Source organism: Rhodnius prolixus, unplaced genomic scaffold, assembly GCF_049639745.1.
Source record: "Rhodnius prolixus isolate KJV_2025 unplaced genomic scaffold, Rpr scaffold_2, whole genome shotgun sequence".
In the NCBI taxonomy this organism is placed as follows: Eukaryota; Metazoa; Arthropoda; class Insecta; order Hemiptera; family Reduviidae; genus Rhodnius; species Rhodnius prolixus.
Window position 1 is genome coordinate 57924151 of NW_027411592.1, and position 12854 is coordinate 57937004.

Consider the following 12854-nt stretch of genomic DNA (forward strand, 5'->3'; position numbering starts at 1 on the left):
CAAAACGGGATCTCAAACGAAATATTATAAATTTTAAACTGTCCGCAAATTTTATCATTTTAACCTTAACTTAAATAAAAAAAAGAACATTTTATAACTCAAAAGGTACTGAAGTACCTGAAAAAGTATATTTTTTTGCTAGGATGAAAAATTAATGCCAGTTTCAGTCATTATAAACTTTATTATGCCGGAGCTTTCGACCTAGTCAGTGAAAATGTTGAATCGATTGGCTTTCGTCTTGTAATTACTGTTCATTATTTTTGGTGACTGAATCATAGTAGGATGAAAAATTAATGCCAGTTTCAGTCATTATAAACTTTATTCGACCTAGGTCGAAAGCTCGGCATAATGAAGTTTATCAATGACTGAAACTGGCATTAATTTTTTTTCATCCCATTGAAACTATGATTCAGTCACCAAAAATAATGAACAGTAATTATATTTTTGCTGAAAATAAAAATTTTGATTCATATGCAATGCTTCTCTTTTCTAGTAAAAATGAACGAATCAATAAAAAATTCACATAGAATCCTGTTAATATAAATTTATTTACAGGAGCTCAGTCAGTTCCATTTAATTTTAAAATAAATAATTGTTTCGGGCTACGTATTCGTTTTCATACAATAAATTTAATAAATCTACATTTATAAAGTATAATATGACCGGAATATAAATTTATAAATTAGTTTAAAAAGTTAATATAATTACTCTAGTGGCAGAGGAATAGAAAGATAAACTCTCGAGCGTATACCACATACAACAAACACATTGTATTCCAGCTCAGTGAATTTTAAGACATATTAACTTAAATTGTTAGTGTAATTTTATTCAAGTTGTTCATTGGAATGCAAAATACAATATTTACATTTACAAAACATTAAATAGATATTTGCAGAAAAATGTGTTAACAATTCATACAGTGACTCCCATTAATATTGGGACACCTATTACAAAATGATTTAAAAGGAAAATGAAAACAACATACAAAAGTTTGGAATTTTTTTTTTTTTAAATTACATTAGCAACATCTGTGGAAATTATATATAAGTATAAATCGATGAAATTCCAAACTGTTAGGTAGTACTTTTTGAAAAAGTGTGAAATAAGGCTCTCAAAAATATTGGGACACCAGAAGTGCTAGAGTTTAAATGTTCAATATTTAAAATCTCCTACTATTTAATATTTGGTTGGTAATAATTTAATAATTGCTTTTTGACTTACAATAGCCCTCAAACGATCAGGCACAGGTGAAACAAGTTTTTAGTTAATTCAGGTGGTGTTTTTTTCCCATTCTTCCAGGAAACATCGTTTTAATTCATTTTTGTTAGATATTATTCGTTTTTCTTAAAGCACTGGCTAAATATTGCCATAAATGTTCAATGGGATTAAGATCTGGTGACTGCGGAGAGGTTTGGAATACTTTTGGGCAATTGTATAACAGTCACTGACGGAGGTGCAGCTTTAAAACCCTTTAAAGTTGGCTGTAAATTCTTCTTTTCGAGTTCAGCATTTGCTTTAAGACCATAACTCTTCCATCTGACTGGAAAACATTAAATTTTGATTCATCGCTAGAGTATATCATTCCAAAAGTCACTATTTACATTGGAATATTTTTCGGCAAATTTCACTCTCAACACTATTTATCTTACTGACAAAAGGATTCTTCCAGGCTACTCTACCATGATAGTCGAGTTTTCTTAGCACTCTCCGAACTGTTTCTGCTCCTTTTTTGCTCTCTGAACATGTCAAAAATTTCACATAGAAGTTTTGGAGCACTAAGTCGGTGATCTTTTTTAATTCTTTTAATATATAACGCTGCTCTCTCTCAGAGAGCAGTTGAGGACGGCCTTTTTGTGGGATTGAAACAATTCTTTTTTCTTTTTGGTAACGCTGAATGATGTTCCACGCAGTAGATGTTTTAGGTCCGATCAGTTTTTCTGTCTCTCTAACACTTTTTATTGTCTTTGTGCAAAGAAATTATATTTCTTTGTTCAATCGTTGTATTTGTATTTCTGCGCGACATGTTACACCTGGCTTGATTTATATAAACTAATTTAATTATTAATTTCATATTGAATATATGCTTAAGGTATATATTTACAAATTGTATAAATATTCGGGCAAAACCTTGGACAAACTATAAATTATAATAGTGTCCCAATATTTATGAGAGGTAGAATTTGCTCTTATTATTATATATATTTTTTTTAATCTACCAAAACATTTTTATGTACTTATTTAAATAGTTTTTATTTAATTAATAGTAATTATAAAATGAAATGAATTTATAAAAATTTGAATAAATGGGTGCCACTTTTAATTTTCGTCAATTTTTAACTTCTGTATGTACTGTCCCAATATTAATGGGAGTCACTGTATAACCCTCCGCGCACAGTATTGACAAGAAAGATTTTTTATAAACTAAAAATAAATTAATAATTAACTGTAAATAACTAAAAGGAAGAAATATTATTGCCAAATTCAGTTATAATTGATTTAATTTTTGCCAAATTTTCGACTGAAATATTTAGAGCTTATTGCTTGACAATTATATTTATTTGTTCACTAAAATGAAATTTAATTTTGTTTTTATTAGAAAAAATAAAATTTAGCCAAATTATTGTAAGAAAATCATATATTTGTTCAAATTTCTAATTTTGTATTGCTTTGCAAGCATAAGTTTACCAGGTAAATGACTTTGAGATTTGAGATTAAAATTGGTTGCCCACAAATAGAAATGGACACACTCATGCTATCTCTTGAGTAATTTGTGAACTACAAACATGAATAAATAATCAGCCATATTGGAAAGGTTATGTAATGGTTAGACTAATACCTAAATTCTCGTTTGTGTTTTTTTTTTTTTTTTTAATTTTTTGTCTATTACAATTCTTTTATAAAAATGTCTTATTGAGGCAATGTATACATTTTCAAGTCCTCTTTATCTTTACAATATTTGAGATACCAAATTGGTTAGAGGAATAAAGTTCTAAACAGTAATGCATAAAGTTTTATTACATTCAATTCTACCATAGATCAGCACAATTTAGTTAATTAGATTATTAATTCATAAAAAAAGGTGCAATATTACTTTTCTTGACTAATAGGATGGGATTAATTACTTCTATATAATAAGAAAACGCTGAGTTGATGTTATTTGAGAGAAAAAGAAAAACTCCTAAGAAATATTTGTCGAAGCAGGCTTCAACTTATTACTCAGTGTACAGCCCGTTACGGCAAAGGTAAAAAGATGAAAGATTTCATGTGCAATTAGGTTGGAATAATAAAGATACACTTAAAGTTTTCAAAGATGTAATATAAACAAAAGGAAGAATGTTCGATTGTAATAAGGGAAACACTTTACTGAAACTTTTTATCTAAGCCACAGTCGAACAACTTTCCTCTTGTATTTTAATGCCTGATTGGTGCTCATAGAGGCACTTTTTTTTATCATCCTGGCACGAATATATGCAACATCCCATTAATAGCTCGTAGATTACAAAATAAATTCTATTTCACAATACATTTAGCTTGGCAGTAGGTGCCTAAAACTTGTTATGGAAGTATCTTAGTAACTTTCAAGTACTATCTCCGTAAATTAATTAAGTACTTCAATAAAACAGGTAACTAGAATACCTTGTCTTAAATGTTAACGAACTATTTTGAAATACATAATCTCTTTAAAACAACCTGTGTAGCAAAAAAATAATTCGGGCAATTTTTTAAAAGATGGAAGTGTAAAGAATTCTTGTTTATTTTCTTTATTAAAAGTTTTTAACTTCTCCAGTGTTAATCAACTAGTGGCATGTTTAAATGAAATTTGAGCTTCACAAAATTTCCACTCTATTGCCAAGAAAAACATGATGCAAACTAATAAAAAAAAATTTTCTTTCTTATTGATCTGTTGGGCTCCAAAACATTTGAATTTTCCCGGTATTTTAGATCAATCGTTGTCCAGGCGGACAGCTGTTTCTGTGCCGTGTTTAAGAGAAAAAGCCTGTTTATTGGTCTGTGAAACTACAATCATTAACTTCAACGATGTAATATTGTAATTCAAGGATACAAAGTGCAAACATTGTTAAAGTATGATTCACAATACCTTATCATTAATATAGTGTGTTACAAAGGTTAAGTTTCTTAATGTGAACTATAAGAAAATATAGGTTTATTATATTTGACTAATTGAGGTTTTAGTAATGGAACCGACCATCCAAGATATACAAGAGTTAAGGGCAAAGTTTTTGCAAAGAGTGCAAGAAGAAAATAAAGGTAAGTAACGAACAAACATTTTTAAGTATTATAAAATTTTAGAATACAATTCTTGTGGTATCTATTTTGTATTTTAATGTTTGTGAATTGTAGATTTTCATCAGAAAGATTTAAATCGTGTAAATAATGACGATAGTTGGTTAAGAAGATTCCTTATACATCATGATCTTGAAATGAAAGATGCCCTTAACATGCTCATTGAGACTTGCGAATGGAGAAAGTCATTCAAAGTAAATGGTCAGTTATTAGATTCAATTTATGCAATTATATCTACATAGATAGAAATTTTTAAAATTTATTTTTTTGTGTGTTTTTTCCTTCTTTGTAGAATTATCAGAACAAACAGTAAACCGAGAATATCTAGAGGAAGGTAGTATTTTCGTATACAGCCGTGATAAAGATGGAAAGTCTTTGTTCATATTTAGATGTTGTAAACATGTTAAAGGACAAAAAGACTTCGAGGAACTTAAAAAGTGTGTGGTTTATTGGATGGAACGAGTAGAGAGGTAGGATAACCTGTTTATACTTTATGGCAAAGAGCACTGTTTTGTTTAATTTAAAACTTAAATAATGGTTTTTAAATAAGTGTCATACCCTTTACACACGAAGAAAACTTCCAAAACATTATAGTAACAGTAGGAAACACTCCATTTAACATTTGATAATTAAGAGTTTAAGAACTGTTTTTTCAAAACCTAAATAAAAAGACAGAGACCTCAATATTAAAAATACAAAAAAATAAAATGAAAAAAAGTAGCTAGGCACTCATAGTTGTTAATACTATCATTTTTTTGTTTAGTAGTGTTCATATGTTTTGCTCTAAAGAAATTATGACTATTTCGCCCACTATCAGCTGGTATAGAGTTGCATTTACGGACTATTTCAGATTGGATAGGGGCGATCAGATTACCATTTTCTTTGATATGACTGATACTGGCCTAGCAAATCTGGACATGGACTACACAAAATATCTTATCAACCTTTGCAAACAATACTATCCGCATTTCTTGAATTACATATTGATCTTTGAAATGCCTTGGGTGTTGAATGGTAAGTAATGACTTGTAATTAGTTATCTCTTTTCAGTGTTTTTTTTTTTGAAATTCATCTATTCTAGGATGTTATATACATTATTATTTTTGTTTAAATAGCTGCATTTAAAATCATTAAGACCTGGTTGCCAACAAAAGCTGTCCAGAAGATCAAGTTTGTCAATAAAAATACGCTGAAAGACTACGTAGATAATGCCCACGCTTTGAAAAGTTGGGGTGGAATGGACAGTTACGTATTTTCCTTTCAGCCTGAGTCAAGTGGTGAATATTCCAAGAATGAAGAGAATAAAAAGAAGGTTTGAAACTGTTTTCTTTTTTTTTTATAATAAAATATTAAATGAATGTCAGAAGAATACGATTCATTACTAGTACTGTTACGGCCTAATTCCATACGGGCACGCAGAACATGTTTTCAACTTTGTGTAATGCACGGCGTTATTTTTGAACACCACTCACGGCACATTAAATATGGGCGATTTGATTCTTTTAAAGGAATCAAACAATTATTTGACTCGTAACTCGGTTTGAATGAAAACGCATCTCAAGAAGAAGATACTTTTTACCAGATTGCAGTTCGTTTTTTATTACGACTCAGGATGGCACTTACGAATTTCTGTAAGCCTTATTCAGGGTATAAGAAGTATTGGTTATTTCTAGTCCAGAACTTGCTTTTTTAATTACCAAGGGTACCGCGCAAACTACTCTTGATCAATGGCTTTGGTGAGTCCATAAAAAAAAATTATGGAAAGCCATTAGTAAAACGTAGTAAGAGTATTTACCCGACATGTGTAAAATTAGAACCGAGGAGAACCTGAAGCTAGGTAGAAATCAGGTTATGTTGGTAACTGGCCTCATTACAGAACATGGCAGGATCGGAAAACACCTTCACAGTGCAGGGTTATTAATAGGGGCAACAGCTTCTCATATCCTGTTTCACTGCTTAACTATCGCGATTTTGCGATATGAGGTATTTGGCACTTTGCAGGAGATCCATATCTCAACAAAAACTTGTAAGATCCTGGACTTAGTAAGAATGGGAGAATTTATCTTCCTTGATTATCAAGGGGATGGTACAATAAGTCTCTTGTCTGCAGTGCCTTGTGAAAACAGACCTGGTCCTTGTCCCAATAATAATGAAAATACTATAAAGAAAAGCGGAGTAAGGAAAATATACTTTTTTTATTTTTGTAGAATCTAATTGTAGTAGAACATTCACTATAAAAGAAGTAGGAAGGTAATTAATTAGATGTTTCTCAAACAAATTCGAAATAGTTTTCGAATAGTTTGTGAAACTTTGATTCGTTTTGGTTTGACCCAACACTACTTCACATTGAATGATCCAATACAAAGAGCTGCGCATTCTGCAAAATACGTCCTATCACAAGAAATAAAGTAAATGCTCAATAAATTGACAGCACGTTCCAAGAATAGAACACTTTAAAAAATGTGCTTTGTCCATTAGAAATTTGAGAGAGTCGCAAAAGTTTATCATTTTTAAAATATTATTTTAATTTTTGTTTTCATTTTAAAGCTTTAGTATTTTAAGTTTTTGGGGACTTTAAAATTTACTTGATTTTTTTTTTTTTTTTTATGAATCATTTTGCACCATACTAATCAAATTAACGAGAAAAAATAAGTTGAAAGTTTTTCATTTCATGTAAATTAAAAAAATTAGTTACCTTAAGTAATTTTTTTCATAATACAATACATTAATCCTTATTTTGATTAGTATAAACTTAATATATTATTCTCAAAAATTTATTGCCTTTAATAAACTTTATAGTTTTAATGGATAAGTTAATATTGTAACCTTATATGTAGATTAAATATTTTTGAATACTAAATCATCTGTTTCGTAGTGTTTTTTCTTTTAAATTTACGTTCAAAGTTTAAAGTTACGTTCAAGTATTTTATTTAAAAAAAAAAATGTTATGATGAAATGTAATTTAGCTTCAGGAGATTCAGTAGGGGTTCGTCAGAAATAAATTCTATTAATTTTATTCTAGTTTATACGTATGATAGAAAAACCTGTGTGAAATTTGTTTTATAAGTAGGCTTTTTTTTTCTTTTTTTTTTGTATTATTATTGGTTCTTATTTGTTTTAAATATCTCGGAATTATGACTAAAATTACCTTATTTAAAGTAAAATAGCTTTCAAATGAAAAGTATGGTATTAAAATAATTTTTATTCAATTATTTTCATCCTAAGTGGCGAAGGTTGTTGCGAGGTGTTTTCCAAGATGTTTTCTTCACTACAGAACAAGGGAACAAGAAACTAAGGAAGATTGTAGCCAGGATACTACCTCCTTATTAGAAACTGATCACTCAATGGCGGAAATTGTGGGCGCCGAGAGCCGACGTTTGCTTAATTTTCTGCGAAATCATGGCCTGATTGCTAAACTAATCGAAGTTATCTTTATCTCAGACCTGCCGTACATCAAGATACGAGGTTTCCCTTTAAAGTGATAAACTGGAAACACAGTGCCGCCTATATTTGCTCTGAAAGGGTCTATAGTAAGAATATGAAAGTCATAATTCGATTTATTTGTGCGACTAAAACCATCCATTTCGATCAAAAATTAAACCGAAAAAAAAGTCACAGTGGATCCCTAAAGAAAGGCGAGAAGGTGCGATAAGATATTTTCTTCAAGTAACAACAAGTGAAGCTTATCAGTGAAAGGATTCTTGTCCTCTGTTTCCGATAGTGCTAGAAATTAAAATAAAACTAAAGCAAGCAGCGAAGGTCGCAAATTTTAAAATGGTGGAATAGTTCAACGCAAATAGAATTATGAAAATAATGTTTTCTTTAACAGAAAACACAGCTGGTAATTAGAAGTCTGCGCCCTTATCCAGAAGCTACGGTGACCCGATACATCCGCGAAATCTTAACCTAATAAAGTTACTAGAAAAAAAAAAAACTGATTAAAGTTATCTTGATAGATCACTGAAGAACTCATAGATTCTTTTAGTAAAAAAGTAAAAAATAAACATATTGACCTTGTCCAAATATTATATAATAAATTATATGATGAACTACAATCTGAAATCCCCAGGAAGTATTTAAAAGTAACACATTAGGTGAAAGCCTTGTCACTTTTCATTTCCGTTTTTGATATAATTAAAAATAGAAAAAAAAAAAAAACAAAAAAAAGAACGATAACAAACAAATTTCACTAAGTTTTTTAAAGCTTTAAAAATATTCACTATCGTTATAAATAAATCGATTTTTGGCTTGTAAATATTTATGGAATCAATTATTATTAATATTTCAGGTACATTTTGCAGATGGATCGCCAGCAGTTGAATCACATTCTGGCGATTGGGATCCTTTTGCTCCTGACGAAGCACAATCTTGTATGTATAAACTTTTATTTTTGTTGTTAAATATTTGAAATTATTTGTCAATATTGCTCATCAGATTTCAAAATAAATGTGTAAATATTAATATAAAATTTATATAATTAGTAGTAATTCACTCTTGTTCAATAAACATACTCCTGTTTATCATACACTTCTTGCATGCTTTTTATTTAGAAAATAAGTTTTTCACATCTCACTATTTCTTTTTCACTCTCTTTTACTCTATCCTTCCCTGGGGTCTTATCAGGATATTCGTATTCTAAATAGCTTCATAGGAGTTGTTAATTGATCCGAAATTGGACACTTGTGCATTTGGACTTACCTTACCATTTATGCATTTGGACCTTAACTGCGAAAACAATGTAAGCAATTACAAAGAATATGATGGGTTCATATTTATGGGAATTGCTAAAACGTATCGTCAGCGAATTAGAGTGTCGATGTTTGAATTTAGTAGGATATATTATATAGTTTTAACTATCAAAATATGTAGTTTTCGTATAGAAAATGGGACAAGAATTATTCGTTTTGAAGTCAATACTTAATATTATTAGTTAATTAGGTATATGTAGTTCCAATTCTTAATGCTTATTTAATTATTTTGCTTTTTAGTTAATTTAATATTATCAGTTATGGTTAAATGTCAAACCTTTGGCGGGCAAAATTTCATCTGCACTAGTTTTGTATTTATATATCATCATAACCTTGATTTTATTTTTAAATTTTTAACCTGACCACCAGCTAGCCCAGGTCTCTTTACTAAACTGTTTTTGTATTACATTATTTTTTTTTTCTGAAGTTTATCCTGCACTTTTCAACAAACAAAAAAATATGAAAGATTTTAAAGGTTTATGTCTTTTTTTGTTTATTCGTGTTTATCTTTGTGGAACTTTTAAATGAATCGAAACTTTACATTTGAAAATTTGTGTGTTTTTTATTCCAGCAACTCGAGTTCTTATAACACCGCAAGATGCTATATCTTTTACGCAAGAAGGTATTGAAATTACTGGGACGTTCACTGTTCAAAATATTAGTAATTTCAACATTTCTTATAAGGTAAAATATTTATTGTTTCTATCCATTACTTACTTTCCTTGTCCTTAAATTCTATTTGTTTGATGGATACTTCCAAGTGTCATTTGAATACTCGTTCTTTTCTTCATTGCTCTAAAGAAGCCCTGCCATAGGGCAGAGTCCTCTATCTTAATCTTTACTCAGACAGTTCCACTCGAACTGATACACGTTTCTCATTGCCTCCGTAGATGATATTGCGATACTTTCCCAATAACCTGATTCTGTACTCTTTCAAGAAACCTACAAAGCCTTTTCACAGAAGTTGAATTTTGATTTAAAAAAAATTTGTTAAATCCTAATTAATGGAATAATCAACAAATCAGCTTCACACTGCGCAGGATATCTCCTCCATCTTTGCACTACAATCAAGTCGTTGATGTAGCTACCTTGGGCTCAATATCGACCAAAGATTGATTTAAAACCTGCCTTAAGGACAAAAAGATGAATAATAATGGCGCTTATAACCTCAGATGTTGACGCGCTATAAATACACAAATAATAATTCTTAATCATGCAGTGAACAGTTAATAATTGAACTAATTGGATTTTTTCATGTTGAAGGTAAAAACTACATCACCAGAGAAATTTCGCGTCCGTCCGAGTTGTGGCATGCTGTCTGCAGAAGATAAAGTGACGATATCTGTTGTACTGCTAACTGGGTATACTGGTGCTAACATACTACGAGATAAATTCTTAGTAATGAATATACCGTTGGAGCATACTGATTATTCAGCTGGTGACCTCACTGAAGCATGGAGGGTATGTATTGGATAAAGAGTTTTAAAATTAACGGTTTTCTTAGAAAAGAAAGTGGACAAATATTGGCTTCTTTAGGATAGTTGCTTTAAGTGTCTAATCTGGGATCTTCGCTGGATATTCCAGCCTAACAACATGAACAACAGCTTTTGCTGATAAACACTGGTGGACCAACAAGAACCATAAGAGAGCTTTAAATGATGCTTTAGATCACAATAAATTTGGCTTTGTAGCCACTCCCTGACAATACACAATAATAAAGGCCTTATTCGCGTGGAGCGAACTCCTTTCCTAAAGATGCCCCGCTTCGAGACTTCTAAAATGCAAATCTACATAAAATTTTGAACCAAATGACACCTTCATTTGCGAAAATAGGTTCGATAATTTTAATTATTGCAAAACTTCTCCTTAGTAGGTGTAAGAGCAGAATGTCACTTTAATGTTACATTGGAAAGCTCTAACCTTTTCATCCTGCCGAATTTCTAAGAAATTATTAAGGTTATATTGAATAATACTCGTAACATATGTTTACATCTATCTCGTTAAATCCATTAAATAACTTTGAAAAATCTTTTTAAAACTACATCCTTAATGACCTTTATTAAAAATAAAAAATGTTTAGAAAGTGGACAGTACGACTGTGGAAGAACATCGTTTAAGATGTCGTGTGGCTTCCCTACAACAAGCAATGTCACATAACGGTGCTCCCGGTGTGGGTCTATCGTCTGGCCTTTCTGCATCACCTTCCACAGAATTGGAACAGAAAATATCGCAGCTGTTGATCAGCGTAAGTTAAGATTTATTAAATAATATTATTTACCAAATTTTGTTAAAGACCGTAACGAAATACTTAAAAATTTTAAGTTTCGATCTAGTAAAAAAGGCTTGTTTAAAGAAAAAAGAAAAGAAGACAACTATTAATGAAACGTTTTCCTCCCCGTGAGGATTTCCATCAATTTAAGGAATTTTTATTTTAAACAAGTCGAGCACGCCGAGGTCAGATCTATTTTGGTTATAATGGGCCAGAGAGATCTTTGCCTGCCTCAGACAGGAATGCTGGACCAGAGCGGATAGTTTCGTAAAATACCTTAAGATACAGCCTCTATACATGCTCGCCACGGCGTCGGTCATCTCACACAAGCAGGCTCCGGCGAGATATTAGAACATAGAATTGTAAAAATTAACATATTATATTGTTTTTCTAGTATTTCATAAACACTTTTTTAATTTTATTTCTTTCTTAAACAAAACTATTAAAGAAAATATTTATTTATTATTTACAGATGAACCACGTAAGTGAAAGTTGTTTCAAAGTTGAAAACGAAGTAAAATTCCAGCGACGTGTTTTATTTTTTGTTACATTTCTTGTAGTATGTTTGGCATTATGTCTAACATATTTAGTACAAGATCAAAATGCTAATAAAATAGATCATTGTCTTTTAAGTGATTCTCCAACATCATCTTCATACAGTCAACTAGACGAAAATTAAAAATAGTTAATGAAGAAAAAGAAAAAATAGTTTTAAAAGAGGCAGAGAGATACAAACATATGTATTTTTCCCGGGGGCTTAAAAAGTTGTCTGCATTAAGAATGTACCTGATCGCCCATCAATTATTTTTTACCTCTAAACTGAATATCCGTAAAAACGTTCCACAATGATGATACGTTTTTCAGTCTTTCCCTTTAATTTATTTAAAGATAAAAGATGAAGTGGATTGCTTTATAAACAAATAAAAAGTAATGATTAAAAAAAATAACTTGTGAGAAATGCTTATTTTTATACTGTCAAGAGTATATTAACAATAAGAATTACTATTATAATTATTTTTATCCTCGCATGTTAAAAAAAACATTCTTTTATTCCATATTTACCACTTAAGATTGAGAATTAAATGTAAATAACCATTTATAAGGAAAAATTATTACAAAATATTTTACTGTGGTATCAAGGCATGATTTATTTCTTTAAAAACTAGTAACTGTTTTCTTGGCTTACGTAAGCCCGAAGTCATCACTGCTTTACGCTCTTTATGCCGATTTTCTGAATGAGTCTAATAGCTGCACTAAATCTAATAGTACAATTTTTGTCCAGAATGTGTTGCCACTAAATTGTATCCCTGGTGCTAATATTACCAAAATCCCACTTCTGGACTTGTTGTTCTGGAGAAATTCCTTTTTTATTAACAGCTAAACTTTTGGCGGTTCGTCATCCACTAACTTCCTTTAAGTTACCTCTCCTCAGACTAAGAAAAATAAATTCCGAAATATGTTGGTGAATGAAGCTAAAATTTGGTACTGAAAGTCTTGACAATCACATCAAGATAAGGAGAAAACTGAGAACA

The 12854-nt window shown here is 30.4% G+C and overlaps 1 protein-coding gene and 1 long non-coding RNA gene across 2 annotated transcripts; one reads left to right on the top strand and one right to left on the bottom strand.

The window, feature by feature from the left end:
* Positions 1-2617: 2617 nt before the first annotated feature.
* Positions 2618-7167, bottom strand: LOC141450062 (uncharacterized). The gene is made up of 3 exons (XR_012455914.1): positions 7001-7167; positions 4864-4964; positions 2618-2775 (listed from the first exon to the last, which is right to left on the bottom strand). It is a non-coding gene; the product is annotated as an uncharacterized lncRNA (long non-coding RNA).
* Positions 3965-12269, top strand: LOC141450057 (motile sperm domain-containing protein 2-like). Its single transcript, XM_074120084.1, has 10 exons — positions 3965-4269; positions 4363-4506; positions 4598-4775; positions 5156-5319; positions 5421-5617; positions 8594-8675; positions 9625-9737; positions 10317-10514; positions 11134-11298; positions 11795-12269. The coding sequence occupies exons 1-10, from the start codon at positions 4197-4199 to the stop codon at positions 11999-12001; spliced, it is 1521 nt and encodes a 506-aa protein (XP_073976185.1). The 5' UTR covers positions 3965-4196; the 3' UTR covers positions 12002-12269.
* The last annotated feature ends 585 nt before the right edge of the window (positions 12270-12854 follow it).